The sequence below is a fragment of the Hemiscyllium ocellatum genome, chromosome 25 (genome assembly GCF_020745735.1).
Source record: "Hemiscyllium ocellatum isolate sHemOce1 chromosome 25, sHemOce1.pat.X.cur, whole genome shotgun sequence".
In the NCBI taxonomy this organism is placed as follows: Eukaryota; Metazoa; Chordata; class Chondrichthyes; order Orectolobiformes; family Hemiscylliidae; genus Hemiscyllium; species Hemiscyllium ocellatum.
Genome location: NC_083425.1, coordinates 45,810,110 through 45,830,422, shown reverse-complemented (window position 1 = coordinate 45,830,422; position 20,313 = coordinate 45,810,110). Strand labels below are relative to the sequence as shown.

General features: G+C 37.5%; 1 protein-coding gene across 1 annotated transcript; it reads left to right on the top strand.

Annotated features, from left to right (window-relative positions):
* The first annotated feature begins 297 nt into the window (after positions 1–297).
* On the top strand, positions 298–19,273 carry LOC132827664 (myosin-4-like). The gene is made up of 40 exons (XM_060844283.1): positions 298–352; positions 1,039–1,251; positions 1,352–1,495; positions 2,496–2,652; positions 2,798–2,825; positions 2,979–3,093; positions 3,200–3,292; positions 3,459–3,522; positions 3,626–3,724; positions 4,086–4,189; positions 4,912–5,050; positions 7,037–7,155; positions 7,260–7,409; positions 7,517–7,687; positions 7,794–8,094; positions 8,196–8,266; positions 8,429–8,516; positions 8,670–8,787; positions 8,897–9,020; positions 9,353–9,489; positions 9,624–9,879; positions 9,973–10,215; positions 10,333–10,509; positions 10,606–10,751; positions 11,117–11,207; positions 11,315–11,704; positions 11,815–11,941; positions 12,039–12,157; positions 12,388–12,584; positions 12,675–12,858; positions 13,364–13,529; positions 13,760–13,884; positions 14,805–15,113; positions 15,374–15,577; positions 15,973–16,098; positions 16,226–16,396; positions 16,528–16,632; positions 16,728–16,823; positions 18,859–18,993; positions 19,154–19,273. The coding sequence occupies exons 2-40, from the start codon at positions 1,051–1,053 to the stop codon at positions 19,169–19,171; spliced, it is 5,808 nt and encodes a 1,935-aa protein (XP_060700266.1). The 5' UTR covers positions 298–352; positions 1,039–1,050; the 3' UTR covers positions 19,172–19,273.
* Positions 19,274–20,313: the final 1,040 nt, after the last annotated feature.

The following is a 20,313-nucleotide window of genomic DNA, read 5'->3' as shown; positions in this document are numbered from 1 at the left end:
GCAGTGTCTTTGGAGAGAGAGAAAACAGAGACAACGTTTTGGGTCCAGTGTGACTCTTCAGAAGAAGACTCCTATAGTTTCCTCTGAAGAAGAGTTATACCAGACTCCAAACATCAACTCTGCTTTTCTCTGTCTCCACAGGGGCTGCCAGACTGGCTACACTTCTCCAGCCTTCTCTGCTTCAGATTTCAGCACGCGTAGTTTTCCTTGTATTTGTTACAGCAATCTCGCTGGCTGAGAAATAATTATCTGTTTAATTGATATCAAGCTAATATTTCACTCATCTTTATTTTGCAGTGCATCCGCTGCAGAAGCCAGGTTTTTTTTATCTGTGCTGTGGAAAATAATCAAGGTATGCCCTCATGAAACATACTGTGTTCAAACTCATGTTAAAACTCTTGACTCCGCAGTTGAGTTTTTTTTTCTTTGCGTAACTCATCTAGATTACATTGAGCAATGCATTGATGGGCTTTTAAAAACAAAATTGGAATAGTGTAACCTTTTTTTTGTAATGTTTAAGTTACATATTCAAAGCACACAAGAATTCGGTGGCAAGAGAGGAGGGAGGCTCCGTGGTTAGAATACAGAACGTGGGGGAAGCAAGTAACTTGTCAATGAGGGAGATCTGTCAGAGAGTCTACATAATGAGGAAAGAAAATGCTGGCTACATGAAGTTATCCAGGCGTCAAACTTATCGCATAGATCGAACTCTTAGCGGGTGAAAAAAAGTGTTATTTTGAGCAAACCCTATATTGTAGAGCGGAAAGATTTTGCACACTATGGCCTCAAAAACCCTTGAAACACCAATCTCGTTATTTTTAAATGAGTATCAGAAATCCCAGAAGGGGAGAAATGTGAGATTAAAGTCCTGCTTGCAGGAGAGAGAACAGGGTGCCAACTCCAATGCAAACTGTAGAGTGCGCCATTTACTCGGTGATAGGAAGAGCTGAAACGCAACCTCAATATGCCGGGAGGGTTTTTTTTTGTAATTCTTTATTTCTGCATTTGGATGGCTAATCTGCACCTCCGTTTCAACAGTAAGCCGGAGCCATGGGTGATTCGGAGATGGCAGTGTTTGGAGACGCGGCTATCTTTCTGAGGAAGCCAGATAAGGAGAGGCTGGAAGCTCAGAACCGACCATTCGATGCTAAAACCGCCTGCTATGTCCATGATGACAAGGAGTTGTACGTTAAGGGTACACTAAAGAGCAAGGAAGGTGGCAAAGCTACCGTGGAGACTTTGGACAGGAGGGTCAGTTGTAAAATTGAAAAGTAAATCAAATCGAAATGTATTGTTTTCACAATCTCCCATTCCTTTAATTAACACGTCAGGTTGTTTGAATATTTTGCAGACTGTAACTGTCAAAGAAGACCAAGTCTTTCCAATGAATCCTCCAAAATTCGATAAAATCGAAGACATGGCCATGTTGACCCACTTGAATGAAGCATCTGTGTTGTATAACCTCAAAGAGCGTTATGCTGCCTGGATGATCTATGTAAGTACAGCAGCTTCCGGAGTTGAGAATCTCACACAGCGCAGATTTATTCAAAAGCAGTTTAATTCCAGCGTCTGTCCCTGCCCTTTCCCCAGAGAAATGCACATTTTTCTCCTTCCAATTAGACACTTCTTTTCTCTTTTGGATTATGTTTCAATGTGAATCCAACTGTTTTTCAGCAGGTGTTGATCCCAACAACTTTCTTAGGATAATAAAACCTATCAGGGAATCGAAATATTCTCCTGATCTATCATTTTGACAAAATCTAGCATTTGTCCTTGTTTACTCCATCAAAATCCATTGCGTCTCCCTTCAACACTTTTCTTTCTCCAATGGAAAAATGTTCAGTTTTTCAGAAAATCAGAAATTGCTAGAAAATCTCAGCAGATCTGGCAGAAATTTTGGCGAGATAGTAAAATTAACGTTTCGGATCCAATGACATGTTGGACTTGCTGAATATTTCCAGTAATTCTGATTTTGTTTCTGTTAAATGGTCAGTTTATCCCGTTTCACTCCAAACAGAGCTCCCCCATTCCTAGTAAATTGAATTTGATTTTTCAATATATGTAGCTCAATTTCTGGTCATTCACGGTGGTTCATCAGTAAATCTACATTTGTACGTGCACATTCTCTCCAAATCTGCTGGAAGAATTCAGAATAACTTTCCAGCTAAAAGGAGTTACCACATTTTCTATCAGATGATGACACAAACACTGTGTTAGGTCCATCGCATAGCTTCCTGCATGGAGTGCGGTTGACAGAATTGGACCAAGTTGATGCTGGACCGGTCATTTCTAACCGGTTAACCTACGTTTTATACTCTTGTTTCGATTTATAAAGTAGAGGCGAGCAGCCTTATTAGCTTGTTCTTCCGCCTTGATACGTCTCTGTATGACAAACCCCGAGTCTCCTTACTCCTGCATCCTTTTTGTAATCTCCAAATGACATTAATAATTGAAATAACGCGCTTATTTATTAGACGTAACTTCTTTGCCTTTAGACCTACTCTGGGCTGTTCTGTGTCACGGTGAACCCCTACAAGTGGTTGCCCGTGTACAATCCCGAAGTCGTGACCGGTTACAGGGGCAAGAAGCGTCAAGAGGCTCCACCCCACATCTTCTCCATCTCTGATAACGCCTATCAGTTCATGTTGACTGGTGAGTGTTGGAGCGGGTTTTGTTTGATCAGCGCGGAATTTTTAAAAAAAATCTCTTTGCACTCAGAATCAGGACTACATTTCCATGACGTTCTATCTGTTGTGTGAACTTTGAGCACTCATCTTGAATTTATTCTTCTTCACAGATCGCGAAAACCAGTCGATCCTGATCACGTAAGTTGCTGTTTTAATATAATCCCGCAGAGGTCGGGAGTTAGGGAACAGAACTGGAGCACTGACTCTTTTAGTCTATAATTAGTCTATTCTAATCGCTTGATTGGTCCAGCACTTGTTAATTTCCTCATTTTCTATCTCCCTCCTGTCCAGCGGAGAATCCGGCGCCGGAAAGACCGTGAACACGAAACGTGTCATCCAGTACTTTGCCTCAGTGGCAGCTGCAGGTGATGCGAGCAAGAAGAAAGAAACTCAGAAATCTGGGAAGGTAAAAACAATATTGATATACTTGACTGTGACTTGGTGTTTGGCTGTAACTCTTGCTTGACGCGTTCAGTGCTCCAAACTGTGTTAACGGGAAATCTTTTTTGCAGGGGTCCCTGGAGGATCAAATCATCCAGGCTAACCCATTGCTGGAAGCCTTTGGGAACGCCAAGACAGTGAGAAATGACAACTCCTCTCGCTTCGTAAGTTTCTGAAACATTTCGTTCAGTTGCAGACTATCTTGCACTGTATCCTCTGGTATACACTGCACTTATTAACATCAGGATCTGCCAATATCATAAATTAAACTGTGCATTTGTTGTGAAATCTTGCTTCAAATCTCTGATTTCAATAATCTTCACATTCCAGGGTAAATTCATCAGAATTCACTTCGGGGCCACTGGGAAACTGGCTTCTGCTGATATTGAAACCTGTAAGTGCTGTTGAATTTAATCCTCCATCGTTGGTAGATGGAGTTCAGGTCAAACACATGGTTCATCAGTAAATCTACATTTGTATGTGTACACTCTCTCTAGATCTGCTGGAAAAATCCAGAGTAACTTTCCAGCTAAAAGCTGAAAGGAGTTACCACATTTTCTACCAGATGATGACAAACCACAAGCCAGAAATTGTTGGTAAGGACAGAAGTTTTGTTCTCTGCTAACATGGGAGTAATTAGTTCCAAAGATTTAATTTTGACCGTACACTGTACCCTAAACTCATTTTACAAATAGATAACTTTTTAAAAAAAAATCTAAGCATTATTCTTGTAATTTAATGCTGTTGTTTTTGCATTTTAATTCCAACTTTATCTGATATAAGGGTTCGCCTGTCTGTAATGCATTCAGTGGTGGCTTGATGTATATAGAACTTAAACTCAATTTGACGTTTGGCTGAATGGAAGAGAAGAAACCCGAGGGTAAAACTGGGTGCTATGGAACATTTATTCTATTGACTGAAAACATTCCCACAAAATGTTTATTTTGTTTTCTGCAGAGGCTTGCCTCATTACCACCAATCCCTATGATTATCCATTTGTCAGCCAGGGTGAGATTAGTGTCAACAGTATTGATGATAATGAAGAACTGGTGGCAACTGATGTGAGTATCATCTGTTTGTGCTTTTGTTGTATGTTCTTATTCCCGCTGATATCTTGAAAAGCATGCAAACATTTAGGCAATTAGCACAAATACTCCATTTTTCTTTAATATAGCAAAAATTAGAATAAAGACAATACAGTCATAGAGTCCGATAGCATGGAAACAGACCCGTCAATCCCACCAGGACATGCCCATCATAATCCCAAACTAAACTAGTCCCACCTGCTTGCACTTGGCCCATATCCCCCCAAATATTTCTTATTCATGTACTTGTCTAAATATCTCTTAAACATTCTAACTGTACTCACATCCACCACTACCTCTGGAAGTTCATTCCATACATGAACCACTCTGTGCAAAAAAGTTATCTCCCATAACCTTTTTAAATCTTTCTCCTCTCATCCTAAAAGTATGCTCCCTCGTCTTGAAATTTCCCACCCTAGGGAAAGGACACCTGTCACTCACCTTATCAATACCTCTTATGATTTAAAACACCTCCATAAGGTCACCCTTCAACCTCCTTCGCTCCAGTGAAAATGTTCCAGCCTATCCACATAAAGTAATACTTATCCATGCTTCCAGACAGAAAGGTTTTTTTTATGTACCAGGTGTGATAGAAAGACATTTCAAAGTAAATTTCAATACTTTCACAAGTAAGTAAATGAGACTATTTCTACAAATGTTTCCCTTTTTAATTTTCACTCTATTGTTTGGTTATAAAGACTGCTATCGATATCCTGGGCTTCACCAATGAGGAGAAATGGGGCATCTACAAACTCACTGGTGCAGTAATGCACTTTGGTAACATGAAGTTCAAGCAGAAACAACGAGAGGAGCAAGCTGAGCCTGATGGCACAGAAGGTAACAATGTCACACATCTCCATTTACTATATCCATTAATAAAGGTTATACATTCAGATTACAAGCTTAAGGGGTGATCTGATCAAAGACTTCAAGATATTAACAGGAAAAAACAGGGCAGGTAAAGATAACTTATTGCTATTGGTTGCACATTCCAGAACTAGGGGTCATAGTCTGAGAATTAAAGCCACACCATTCAGAAAAAATGTTAGGAAGCACTTTGACACACAAACGTTGGTAGATGTTTGGAACTCTTCCACAAATGGCAATGGATACTAGATTATTTTAAATCTGAGATAAATCATATTTTATTCAGGAAAGGTATTGATATGCAGTTCGACTACAGATCAGGTATGATCTCATTGATTGGTGAAACAGGCTTATTCCTGTTGCTATGATCCAATTAAATTTCAATCAATAAAATACACTGTTTATTTAAATTTATAATTTAAACTGCATTGAAACTAGTTCCAAAATGGTAAAGTATGTTCTTTAAGAAACAAATGGGGTCAATTTTTGGATTCACCTACAATGGGAAACAGTCTCTCTGTATCTACCTGTATTACCCTTATAAGGATCTTGTAAGAATCTTATATGGTTCAAAAAGATCACCTCTTATTTTAAAGTCCAAAGAATACAAGCCCAGTCTCCTCAAACACTTTCAAACAAGAAAATCCTTTCATCCTCAGATCAACCTACTGAACCTTTGCTGAATGTCTCCAATGTCTTTTGTTTGGTAAAAACCCCAAAAGTGTTCACAGCATTCGAGTACTTTGTACTGCTTTAGCAAATTTCTCTATTTTTATGTTCCATTTCCTTTAGAATAAAGGACAACACTTGATTTGCCTTCCATTCTACCTGCTAAACTTGGACATTAACTTTTTGTCATTTATGCAGAGGACACCCAAATACCTCTGTACTGCAGCTTTCTGTAGTCTTTCTCCATTTAAATAATATTTGTTTCCTCTATTCTTCCGATCATAATATATAACCGGACATTTTTCTCTCACGCAGTAATTGAGGAAGTTATAAATAATTTTTCTTTCACTTTTCATATAACTTTTCAAAAGGTGAAATAAACCATTAGCATTGGAATAAGACAGAAGCTAAAATATCAAATAATCTAGCTTTAAAAACATTGTATTTTTACTTTTTAAAAAGTGGAAACACTTATCCTACTGGAGAAACCTAACATCCAACAAGTGTAAAATTAATCTTTCAGGGCAAGTAAGACTGGTTAATACAAATAATGAACTTAGCACATAATTAAAAGCATTTTATCGAACAAGTTATACTTTTTTCAATGGAATTACAGTAAAGCTGACAACTTAAGTGGGTTTTTCCATGGGAAATGGGTATCACAGGCAAAGCCAACAGTTGGTGCCCATTTCTAATTGCCCTTAATCTGAGTGGTTTGCCAGGCCACTGCAGTCAAAAATCAACCACACCACTGAACATCTGGAATCACAGCAGTTTGAGGCAGCTCCCCAGCTCGTTCTCAGGGCAACTAGGGATGGGCAATAAATATTGGCCAGCCAGCGACAGCCATGTCCTACAAATTAACAAAAAATGTCACATGTGAGTCAGGTAAAAATGACAGGTTTTCTTTTTTGAATGGTTTTAATGAACTAGATGATGTAATTTGGAACAATGGACAATAATAATAAAGGCTCCAACCCCTTTCCATTACATGGTTGAGCAGGAATTTCTCCCTCACTTGCCTGCCTTCACTGCCATCAGGAGGAATGATTTGCAGATTGACATTCTACCTCTTTAGTTGGTTTATTGGCAGGATTTTATTTGGCCACCAAATCCTGCAGTTCGATCCAAACCCAGAGTTTCTGATTCATAGAGAAAAATGATATACATTGCAGTACAAGACCACTCAGCACAGCAGTAAGACATCTTAACTAAGAAAATGAAAACCAATAGTACTCACTGTTTATTGCAGCATTCTCAATTTAGATGACTCTTTTATTTTATTAGATGCCGACAAAGTTGCTTACCTGACCGGCCTCAATTCTGCAGATTTACTAAAGGCTTTATGTTTTCCCCGAGTAAAGGTTGGCAATGAATTTGTGACCAAAGGTCAAACTGTTCAGCAGGTACAGTTTATAAAAATAATGGTGCAATAACTTGCATGCATGGACATTTAATACATTTAACTGAGGTTCTACTTTTGGCTCAAACAAATTTTCTATTCTTTCAGGTTTACAATGCTGTTGGTGCCCTCGCCAAATCTATTTTTGAGAAAATGTTCTTGTGGATGGTTATCCGTATCAATCAGCAATTGGACACAAAACAGGCCAGACAATTTTTCATTGGTGTGCTGGACATTGCTGGGTTCGAAATTTTTGATGTAAGAAATAGAAACATAAATAGCACAAAATAAACTATTAAAACAAGACAACACCAAAATCACAAGCCAATGATTAATTAACTCTTTCGATTGCTCTGCGTATTTAGTTCAACAGCCTGGAACAGTTATGTATCAATTTCACTAATGAGAAACTGCAGCAGTTCTTCAACCACCACATGTTTGTTCTGGAACAAGAAGAGTACAAGAAGGAAGGAATTGAATGGGAATTCATTGATTTTGGTATGGATCTGGCTGCTTGCATTGAGCTCATTGAAAAGGTCAGTAATATCATGCAAATGTTAATAAAAGCCGAAATCTGTTCATAGAGACACCATTTCTTTTATTTAATTATCTCAGCATTCATAAATGTTGTCACATCCACAGCCCATGGGCATCTTCTCAATTCTGGAAGAGGAGTGCATGTTCCCCAAGGCCTCAGATACAACTTTCAAGAACAAACTGTATGATCAGCATCTTGGAAAGTCAAACAACTTCCAGAAACCAAAGCCTGCCAAAGGAAAGGCTGAAGCTCACTTCTCACTGGTCCATTATGCTGGAACTGTGGACTACAACATTTCTGGCTGGCTCGATAAGAACAAGGACCCCCTGAATGAAACAGTAACTGGACTTTTCCAGAAATCATCAGTGAAACTATTGGCTCATCTCTATGCAGCATCAGCTGAAGGTAAAATTATATTACAGGAAATGTTAACATTCCATTTTCTGAAAATTGCATTCCTCAGTTTCCTAAATTGATTAGAACAAACACGTCTTCCTCTTTTGTAGCTGAAGCCGGTCCCAAAAAGGGTGGCAAAAAGAAGGGTGCTTCCTTCCAGACAGTATCAGCTCTATTTAGGGTATGTTTTTCTCTGATGTGGTGATGCATGTGAATCAACTCGTAATGATTTTGAATAAGGTGGAAAAATATTGATTGAGTGTGCTAAATATGATAAGTACATTGTCTTGAACTATTACTATCAACACTGGAGGTCAATGTTCCTTTCTTGTTCACTCCAAAGGAAAATTTAGGCAAGCTGATGACTAACCTGAGAACTACTCATCCACATTTTGTACGCTGTATTATCCCCAATGAGACAAAGACACCAGGCAAGTGTAATTTCCTCTCTATACACAAAGTTCTTGTTAAATAAATCACAAATCAAATATGTAATATGTAAAGTCCCTGGTTTTTAAACTTAAAAGGGCATAAAGTATTTGTTTGGAGTGCTGTATTTAAATTATTATATGTTTAACCAACAGGTGCAATGGATAACTTCCTTGTCATACACCAGCTGAGGTGTAATGGTGTGCTTGAAGGTATCAGAATCTGCAGAAAGGGATTCCCAAGCAGAATCATCTATGGTGACTTCAAGCAAAGGTATTGAATATTAAAATGCACATGTCAAATTTATATTATACAATATTAATTAGCATATAAAGTTCTAAAGAGAAATAACAATAATGTGTTTAATATTCTAATACAATAGATACCGGGTTCTTAATGCAAGTGCTATTCCTGAAGGTCAGTTCATTGATAGCAAGAAGGCTTCTGAGAAGCTATTGGGATCCATTGATGTCGATCACACACAGTACAAATTTGGACACACAAAGGTAATTACATTTAAATTGGAAGTTTCTTATTGTGAAGTAATAGGAAGAATCCATCAATATAGCTTTATGTCTACGTTAGAGAACATAATATATGATTTATTTCTCCTGCATTATTATGGAAATAGAAAAACGGAGCTAGTCCACACCCACTACAAATTACTCTCTTCGGATGGGACCAAAGCATTTCACATTTCAACTATGACACAACTGGGTTCTCTCAATTTGACAATGCAAAACCAAATTGAATTGTATTTTTAAAATTTACAACAATTTACAAATTCACATTTTGCCCTTCAACAAAAAAGCTGAGCACTTACTTTCATTTATTTAAGGTGTTCTTCAAGGCTGGTCTCTTGGGTACACTTGAAGAGATGAGAGACGAAAAATTGGCTCAACTTGTTACCCGCACACAGGCTATGTGCCGTGGATTCCTAATGAGGGTTGAATTTAAGAGAATGATGGAAAGAAGGTAAATGTCATTCAGTGCGAACATCAAAATAAATGCATCAATAAAAACATTTTACAAAATACTACATAATTTTATTCATCTAAAATGCTAAATAAGAATTGTTATAAACTGTCTCGTCTAATTGCATCCTTCAGGGAAGCACTGTACACTCTGCAGTACAACATCCGTGCTTTCACAAATGTCAAACACTGGCCATGGATGCAATTGTATTTCAAGATCAAACCTCTCCTGAAGAGTGCTGAAACTGAGAAGGAAATGGCAAACATGAAAGATGAGTTTGAGAAAACTAAGGAAGCACTTGCCAAATCTGAAGCACAAAGGAAGGAATTGGAAGAGAAAATGGTAGCTCTTGTACAGGAAAAGAACGACCTGCAACTTCAAGTCCAAGCGGTATAAACATGCACATTTTTATAATAGGAAACTGTGTTTACAACTTGTGATAACCATATCTTTGTATAATGGCTCGTGTCACTTTTTCTTCAGGAAACTGAAACATTGGCAGATGCAGAAGAAAGATGTGAGGGATTGATTAAAAATAAAATTCAACTGGAGGCTAAACTAAAGGAAGCCAATGAAAGATTAGAAGATGAAGAGGAGATAAATGCTGAACTCACAGCTAAGAAAAGAAAACTGGAGGATGAGTGCTCAGAACTGAAGAAGGATATTGATGACTTGGAGCTCACTTTAGCCAAAGTTGAAAAAGAAAAACATGCCACTGAGAACAAGGTATGAATCAATGTTTTTTTTATGTATTGTAGATACAGGATGCACAAAAAGATTTTCATATCTGCTCATGACTTTTTCAAAAAATTATGTTCTATGCTTTATCTTTATTGAATGTAGGTTAAAAACCTGACGGAGGAGATGGCTACCCTTGATGAAAGCATTGCTAAATTAACAAAGGAAAAGAAAGCTCTCCAAGAGGCCCATCAGCAAACTCTGGATGACCTTCAAGCTGAAGAAGATAAAGTCAACACTCTGACCAAAGCAAAGACAAAACTGGAGCAGCAAGTTGATGATGTAAGTGATCATAAACACAACAAGGTCAAAAGTGATTGATGATAATGAGATTATTTCTTGCAAATTCAATTAAAAATTCTTCATTTCCTTAAAAAGCTTGAAGGTTCTCTCGAGCAAGAGAAGAAACTTCGCATGGATCTTGAACGCGCTAAGAGGAAGCTTGAAGGTGACTTGAAGCTGTCACAAGAAACCATAATGGACTTAGAGAATGATAAGCAGCAACTGGATGAAAAGCTTAAAAAGTTAGTATTTATCTATTCTTTATTTACATTCCCTTTCCTGCAATTTTTAACCCAGCTATGCTCATTATTAGCAGTTTGCAATTGGAGTTACTGACATTTCAGTCAGGGAATGTATATTAATTAGCATGACCTTTTGACACAGTAGACTTTGAACATGTCTGTATATGCTGGTGGTACGGTTTAAAAAAGAAGGCCCTTCATTGATGACGTTAATTCAGGAATTAAGGCTACATTTTACATACTAAACAGACACTTTAATGTCCTTGACATGTCAGTGAAAATAGACTTCAACAGTGAATTCAGTCATAATACTGAAATGTAGTACTTCAGTGGTGCAGTTTAATATTTCACTCTTATTATTAAAGGAAAGAATTTGAAATCAGCCAACTTCTAAGTAAAGTTGAAGATGAACAGGTTTTGGGTGCCCAACTGCAGAAAAAGATTAAAGAATTACAGGTGATTTATTTATCTGGTAAAAATGTCAATGTTTCCTTCAAAAACATTACATGCATGAACTGATGCTACTTATTCCAGGATTATAATCAATGAATATTTACTTCAAGGCTCGTATTGAAGAGCTTGAAGAGGAAATTGAAGCTGAACGTGCCTCTCGTGCTAAGACTGAGAAGCAGAGAGCTGACCTTGCTCGGGAACTTGAAGAGATCAGTGAACGACTAGAAGAAGCTGGTGGTGCGACTGCAGCACAGATCGAAATGAACAAGAAACGGGAAGCAGAGTTTCAGAAGATGCGCCGCGATCTGGAAGAAGCAACCCTCCAGCATGAAGCCACAGCTGCTGCTCTTCGCAAGAAGCAGGCTGATAGTGTGGCTGAACTTGGGGAACAAATCGACAACCTGCAACGTGTGAAACAGAAGCTGGAGAAGGAAAAGAGTGAGCTGAAGATGGAGATTGATGACCTGGCCAGCAACATGGAATCCGTCTCGAAAAACAAGGTATGCTTTTCAATGTGGCTGTACACTCTTCATTCATATAATTAGCGTGAATGAATTATTATTGTTTGTTTTCTTTCATATCCTTTGAGAATTCTCTATATTGGTTTTAGGCAAACCTTGAGAAAGTGGCTCGGACTCTTGAGGACCAGGTCAGCGAACTGAAGGCCAAACATGATGAGCATCAACGTTTGATCAATGATTTGTCAACTCACAAAGCACGCCTTGCAACAGAAAACGGTATTTATCAGCTCCATAACTATTTATTTCTTGGTGTCCAGTAAAGATCAAGTTATTGTGTAATTTGTTTTTGCTTGGAATCTCTGCTGATTTGCAGGTGAACTGAATCGCCAGTTGGAGGAGAAAGAAGCAATGGTATCCCAGTTAACAAGAGGTAAACAAGGATATACTCAACAAATTGAGGAGCTAAAGAGACAACTGGAGGAAGAAACAAAGGTACCAGAGTAATTTAAATGAATAAGGCAATTAATATATAAATCAAAATGAGTCAAATTTTAAAATAATGCTTTTTGTGATGTGCTTATAATTGACTGAAGATTTCACCATTAGAAATGACTTTATTTCAATTAATTGTCATCATAGGCTGTGTGTTAATGGTTATGATCAGCCTAATAATCAGTTTTATATACTATTAATTCCTCATCAAACTTGGTAATTTTTTTCAGGCAAAGGGTGCCTTGGCACATGCGCTTCAATCTGCCCGCCATGACTGTGATTTGCTCCGTGAACAATATGAAGAGGAACAGGAGGCAAAGGCTGAGCTCCAGCGCGGCATGTCCAAGGCCAATAGTGAAGTTGCTCAGTGGAGGACAAAATACGAAACTGATGCAATCCAGCGCACAGAGGAACTGGAAGAGGCCAAGTGAGTTATAATGAAATGAGAATTGAGTTTCGTACCACATGGTCATTGAGATGATATTTGCTACAACATTTTTGGTCTTACTATTCTCAGGAAGAAACTTGCTCAGCGTCTGCAAGATGCAGAAGAGCACATTGAGGCTGTAAACTCCAAATGCGCTTCTCTGGAAAAGACAAAACAGAGATTGCAAAATGAAGTGGAGGACCTTATGATAGATGTGGAGAGGGCAAATTCAGCAGCAGCAGCTCTTGACAAGAAACAGAGGAACTTTGACAAGGTATGAGCATATTCATTATTGTTTCTTAATTTCTGTCATTCTAATTATCTTGGTAATCTTGTATTAATTTTAAATAAATTCACTTTGGGTAGACATATGCCTGGCGACGTTTACGCTACGATTTGACTAGATTCTTCAATGGGCTAACATCAATTCTATGAGGATCTTCCTTGAAGCCATCAAATAAAATTTAAGCTTCACAATGGTTGGAGTATAACACTGTTTGCCCCAAAACATTGTGGAGGTTGGGTAAATCTCAATATTCAAGCCTGCAATTGATAGATGTTTAGAGGGCAATCTTATCAAAGTAAATGGAAAAAAGGGGGATATGAAATTGAGCTGAAAGTTTTCATGTGACGGACAGACAGAATACAAATTCAACAGAAAGTTTAGTTCTAATCTTGCAGTCAGTGCTCCATATTCCCCATCTGTCAACTCAAATCATTATTGATGTCAAAGTGCATTCTCATATTTTATCTGCAAATTTCACAATTGTCCACTACAGATTCTGGCAGACTGGAAACAGAAATTTGAGGAATGCCAGGCTGAACTGGAAGCAGCTCAAAAGGAGTCTCGCAGTCTCAGTACCGAGGTCTTCAAGATGAAGAATGCATATGAGGAAGCTCTGGATCAACTTGAAACTCTTAAACGAGAGAACAAGAACTTGCAGCGTAAGTGTGAAAACCTCATTTATCTTTTGAATGTATAAGAATGTTGATATAATGAAATTCATATGTGTGTACCTTGCTGTTAAAACCTAGATCAAAATTTTATTCCTGCCCACAGTACTTTGTACTGTCCAGGAATCGGTTTCATATCATGAGTATATCTTTGATTGTGTTGATATTCTTAGTTTAATTGCGACAAAATTGGTATAATATGTACTTTTTTCATTAACCAGAGGAGATTTCTGATCTAACTGAGCATCTGGCTGAAAGCAGCAAAGCCCTCCATGAAGTAGAAAAGGCAAAGAAGACAGCTGAACAGGAGAAGAGTGAAATTCAGTCAGCTCTGGAGGAAGCAGAGGTAAAATTAATAATTATTTAAACAGCACAAATTAGAAATTAACTAGTATTTGCTAAATAGATTGAGTTGCAAAATGTGCACAGCATTAAAGAACTTTGAAATTGATTGAAGGATTTAAACATTATCAGCACAAGGAGAACACACTAAATAATCTAATTGACATCTATAGAGAGTAATTTATAATTGATCTTTCCAAACCATAGTTTGCTTTATATTAGAGCAGATAAACCAATGGATTCTTTTATGACCAATTTGTATAACATTGAACCAGGAAAATGGATGACTAATTTTGTATTACATAAATGCATTTTAAAATTCAAGAATTCATATTTAAATTATTGCATATCAACATTGAGGAGCTAATTTTAGTGTGCAACTATGTCTCATAGAAGCACTGAATTGTAAGATGCTGCACAGAAGGAAACCATTTGGAAATTATACAATTCCAATTCTCTAGTGATCGAGCAATATCTAAGGAGAACTGAAAGGCTATTGTTAGTGCTTCCATAATTTCAATACTTATTCCTCTTAGTATTCTTAAATGCATTTGATGTGGTGCTAAAGTTATCAACTTTAAGTACAGCCAGCTTTTTTTTAGGTATTTGATCATTAAATAATACACACAAAGGTGTTGAGGTTTGGAATTGGTGCTTGATCGATGGTTAAATTTAAATCTGAGATCAACAGATGTTTGTGAACCAAAGATTTAAAAGGATATGTGGAAAGGTGGCTATGTGCATCAGATCATAGATCAATCATAATCTCACTGAATGCAGGGGCTAAATAGACTACTCCCATTCCTATGTCTCTACATTCCAACAGCCTATAAAATAGATTAATATAACACAAAAATAACAATAGAAAATGTAAGCAGTTTTAATGGCAATAATGTGTGAAATATTGAAAATGTGCCCTAATAGGCCTCCCTGGAACACGAAGAGAGCAAGCTCCTCCGTATTCAGCTAGAAATGAATCAAATAAAGTCTGAAATTGACAGGAAGATTGCAGAGAAAGATGAGGAGATTGATCAGCTGAAGAGGAACCACCAGAGAGTTGTGGAAACAATGCAAAGTGCCTTGGATGCCGAAATCAGGAGCAGAAATGATGCTTTAAGAATCAAAAAGAAAATGGAAGGTGATCTGAATGAAATGGAGATTCAGTTGGGACATGCAAACCGTCAAGCTTCAGAAGCTCAGAAACACCTCAGAAATGTGCAAGGACAATTAAAGGTCTGTTTAAATTCATATTCATTTTTGATCCATGGTTTAATTTTAACCTACTTCCAAATATTGTGCAATGTTTTATTAATTAAGCACTTCTTTATTTTGCCTATGACTCAAGTTAATAGAAACATAAAGAAATTATCATTTGTCTGCAGTTTTAGAACATTCAAACTTTTACTTAAAAAATATGCTTCTCAGTTATGCTATTATGATTTGTTTTGATTTTCTACAATGTCTGCTTACATGTACCTCTACATTCTAAACAGGATACCCAGTTACACTTAGATGAGGCTTGCAGAGCCCAGGAAGACTTGAAGGAGCAATTGGCAATGGTTGAACGCAGAAGTAGCCTACAGCAGGCTGAGATTGAAGAAATCAGAGCAGCCCTGGAGCAGACAGATCGATCTCGCAAAATTGCTGAACAAGAGCTTGTTGACGTCACAGAGAGAGTGCAGCTATTGCACTCTCAGGTGAGTCCATGCACTAATCCTACGTTTGAATACAGGGAGGGTGTAGCTGAGGCCTCTGAGAAGGCTGAGTAAGCTGGTAGGGCCTCGGCAAAGTGACACTCTTGAAATTAATGGCAGGATCTCATTAAAAGTTTTAGTTTAACTTCCCAAACTGGAACCTAAACAATTGGTTAGCCTGGCTAGGTAGTGAGAAGGCAAATCAGTGACAGGAGGTGTCAATGTGTGCTATCTTTTTAATGATTAATTTCTAAAATCTGGAAAATGCAAGCAGCCATAGTAAATTTTAAATTTTACCCCTGGTTTCTCAACTTGAAGATTAATATCAGACAGTAGCCTTTCTTTTTTGCAGTTCACCGTTCCTGTCACACCTTTTCACAAATTGACTTTTCCTGTAGAACACAAGTCTCATTAATACCAAGAAGAAGCTGGATGCTGACCTGAATCATCTCCAATCTGAAATGGAAGAGACAATTCAGGAATCCAGGAATGCTGAAGAGAAAGCAAAGAAGGCTATCACAGATGTAAGCCAGAAGTTAACAGTTTATTTATATTTTTACAAATATTGGTTAAGGAATGGAATTGCTTAGTTGATGCCCTTTCAAGTTTGAGCAGAAATAATCATTTGCTCCATTGCCTCACATTAACAAGGCTGCCATGATGGCTGAAGAGCTGAAGAAGGAACAGGACACCAGCGCTCACCTTGAACGAATGAAGAAGAACCTTGAGCAGACAGTGAAAGATCTACAGCATCGTCTGGAAGAGGCTGAGCAGCTGGCAATGAAGGGAGGAAAGAAACAGCTCCAGAAACTGGAAGCTAGGGTAAGTACTGTATGCTGTATGCCTACTTTTGCAAATATGTTGTGGCTTTGGCAATGAAATAATAATCATAGCAATTTAGAGGCAGTGTGTTTTTGGCACAAATCTAAAACAATTAATGTTATCTGGATTAGGTGCGTGAACTGGAAAATGAACTGGAAGCTGAGCAGAAACGAGGTGCTGATGCTATTAAAGGTGTTCGCAAATATGAAAGAAGAGTGAAGGAACTGACCTATCAGGTATTTATAAGCTCATTACTTGGAGTGACACATCATTTTTGAACTTCCTATTTTAAAAACAATTCAATCCAAATGTTGCCTTTTTTTGCTTACAGGCTGAGGAAGACAGGAAGAATATTCTGAGACTGCAAGACTTAGTTGACAAACTGCAGATGAAGGTTAAGTCCTACAAGAGGCAATGTGAGGAGACTGTAAGTATCTGAGAAATATAGTTTCATTTATCGAACAAAATGTTTTTATAAAGGTATAATTATGTTTAAATATTTGAGTTTATGCTCTGAAAAGAACATCAAATATTTATGACATTGAAGGAATGTCAGGGACATCAGAACTCTGTCTGTGCACAAAATATAATAGGTAAGTTCATTTATCAGGTCATCTCCTTTCATCACTTACATATCCAAACGTGTTCAATAAGAACATATTCGTCTTTGTAAATTCATGACTTATACTCTAAATCCAGAATCATTGCTTTCTTTCTTAACCGAATTCTAAAATGCACCAAATGTTCTGGAAATATGGACCTCAAAATTTGCATGGAGGTTATTAATGACAAATGCACTGTCAGTAATTAGAATTAGAATACCTACAGTGTGGAAACAGGTCCTTCGGTTTAACAAGTCTACACCAACCCTTGAAGAATAACCCATTCCTGACTAATAACCTACACTTTGGGCAATCTAGCACAGCCAATTCACCCAACCTGCACATTTTTTTGAATTGTGGGAGGATACTGGAACAGTCCAGAGGAAATCCACACAAACAAGGGGAGAATGTGCAAACTCCACACCGACATTCACCCAAGGCTGGAATCGAACACACATCTCTGGTGCTGTGAGGCAGCAGTGCTAACCACTGAGCCACTGTGCCACCCAATGATTTCAATGATTTGGTTTTACTCAAAAATTTGAGACACATTTTAGAATGGTATGAGTTCTGAAGAAGGACACCAGACTTGAAACGTTAATTCTACTTTCCCTCCACAGAGGTTGCCAGACTTGCTGAGTTTTTCTCGTAATTTTTGTTTTGTTTCAGAATTGTATACGTTTTTTGTTAACAACATTAGATTTCGTTTTGAGTCCTTTTTACAACAAAATTGCCATTGCGCTTTGCATATTGCAATAAAGTACTCTAGAACGATGTAATTGTGTTTAATCTGCCTAATATTCATTTTTGTTGACAACACACTTAAGCAAATTGTGACAAGAAGATTCCTTGAATGTGACATTCAAAACAGGAACCGCATTTGAGAGTATGTCTATTATATTTCATCTTCAAACTTCGACAGACAAGGAAATCTTTGGTTTACCTAGCATATTTTGTTTTTGTTTTCCTTGGAATTAACATTTTAAAAGATTTTCATATATTTCCCAAAATCTTTAATGTAATCTTCATCCAAAGTATTATCAAAAATTTCACAAAACACATGGTGTCTTAGCTACTTTTCTATGGGATAGCACAATATAACATCCTCAAGCATTTTCCTCAGTAGGTTCAGGTTATAAGGTATCAAGCACAAATGTAATGTTATAATTTGCTGATTCATATCTCATTCTTTTGAATATCAGAATAGCATTTTCTATAAACCAGTCTCCACTAGTAATTTTTATGGAACTTGTGAAAATATTTACAAAGTTTCACATACTCATACTCTTATTGTATTAAATTATATATAGTGGCCTGCATCCATATATGCACATTTTTGTGCAGAAATCAGACCAATTGCGCATGTTTTTCTTTAGATCTATGTCACTTTGTTATGTACTAGCTCAGAAGATTCACAAAGTAACATAGCAGTCAGAAAGTGAAAATGTTCACTTTTTTCAACTGCATGTAAACTAAAGTCTCAAATATAGAAGACAATAGTTAAACACACTTCACAAAACAATAAATTGCCAGTGAGCAGAAGCTTTCATCCAATTTAGATTGGTTTCAAATTCTGATTCCAGATGTAAATGAACTGTGTTAAAGTACTCCAGAAACCAATTTCCTCTCATAAAAGATAATAATTTCAGTAGCCTGTGAATGTTTAGACTTGAGACATTAAATGTGTGGATCATGGCATGAGAACTAATAGTCACTTCTCCAAATACATAATACGTTCTGTCAAAACATTTGTGAATGATTTGCACTTTTATAGTGCTTTTAATCAATTACCCTGTACATTCTCCTATGCTCACCATTCTGATTGTAATCTGATCTTTTCTCTTACTTAATTTCCTTTAGGAGGAGCAGGCCAATATTCATCTGTCCAAGTTCAGAAAGGTGCAGCACGAACTTGAGGAAGCTGAGGAACGTGCTGACATTGCAGAGTCTCAAGTCAACAAACTTAGAAGTAAAAGCCGTGACATAAGTATGAAGGTACAGTAAATGTAACCACTTAAAAGTGCAAAGTAATTGACATTAATAACAAAAAGCATTGGCAAGGATTTATGTTATTCATCATAACATAAGCAATATCTTTAAAACAGTCTCTTCCTTGTATTGATTTAAGCATTTCCATTTTCTTTTTCCCTATTAGGTCTCCGCAGAAGAGTAGATGAAAATCTGAAATGGTCCAAAGAAGAAATCCACAAAATGTGCATTTCTTTGTAACATAGTTTTATAAATGTAGTTCTATCACTAGAAATAAAAGTGCAAGTTGGACATATCTTCCTTTGTGTCATCCTGTGTTTGTTAGTTGGACAGATAATCATCGCACAAGAAAAGTGCTGCACAGAGAGCCTTCAATGAAATGACATTGTCATCAAAGATTTCTGTGACTACAGAATGGAGAAACTAATAGAATGGTACCAGCTGAGATTCTGCCATATCTTTATTCTTTATTGAAATTAGAAGATGCAAATTTTCTTATCCCATATGCACCATTAACAGGAGAAAATAAGGTCAGCCTCATGCCTCAGTGGCATTGTTTGCATGAGGAGTCAATACTCAGGTTGTCTCAAGAGGCAACCTGGGTATTTGATGAACCCCAATTCTGGGACATTTCTAATGAACACCACTTCTGAGTATTTGTTGATCCCATTTGCTAGGTCACTGAATTCACCAGCGGAGGGGCTGAAAATCTTTCTCAGTTGTGCAATAGTGAGTAATAATAGAACTCTCAGGACAACCATGGAGTCATAGACACATAGAGCTACACGGCCTGGAAACAGACACTTCAGTCCAACTTGTCCATGCTGACCAGATATCCTAACTATTTGTCTTGTTTGCCAACATTTGGCCCATATCCTCTAAATGCTTCCTATTCATATACCCATCCAGATGCCTTTTAGATGTTGTAATTGTACCAGCCTCTACCACTTCCTCTGGCAACTCCGATCACACACACATCACCATCTGTTTGAAAAAGTTGCCCCTTAGGTCTCTTTTAAATCTTTCTTCCATCACCCTTAAAACCATGCCGTTTGGTTTTGGATCCACCACATGGGGAAAAGACCTTGTCTATTCACCCTATCCATGCCCCTCATGATTTTATAAACTTCTGTAGGTCAGCCTCCAACACTCCAGGGAAAAGAAATCATAGTCTACTCAGCCTCTCCCTGTAGCTCAAACCCTCCAACTCTGGCAACATCCTTGTATATCTTTTCTGAACCCTTTCAACTTTCACAATATCCTTCCTATAGCAGGGAGACCAGAACTGTGTGCAGTTTTCCAAAAGTAGCCTAAGCAATATCCTGT

What these genes read in the sequence shown, in the direction of transcription:
- LOC132827664 (XM_060844283.1), top strand. Translation starts at nt 1,051, where the DNA reads ATGGGTGATTCGGAGATGGCAGTGTTTGGAGACGCGGCTATCTTTCTG. An exon ending in ACGCCTTGCAACAGAAAACG is followed by an intron (nt 11,942 to 12,038) that starts GTATTTATCAGC and finishes GCTGATTTGCAG; the next exon opens with GTGAACTGAATCGCCAGTTG. An exon ending in AACTGGAGGAAGAAACAAAG is followed by an intron (nt 12,158 to 12,387) that starts GTACCAGAGTAA and finishes AATTTTTTTCAG; the next exon opens with GCAAAGGGTGCCTTGGCACA.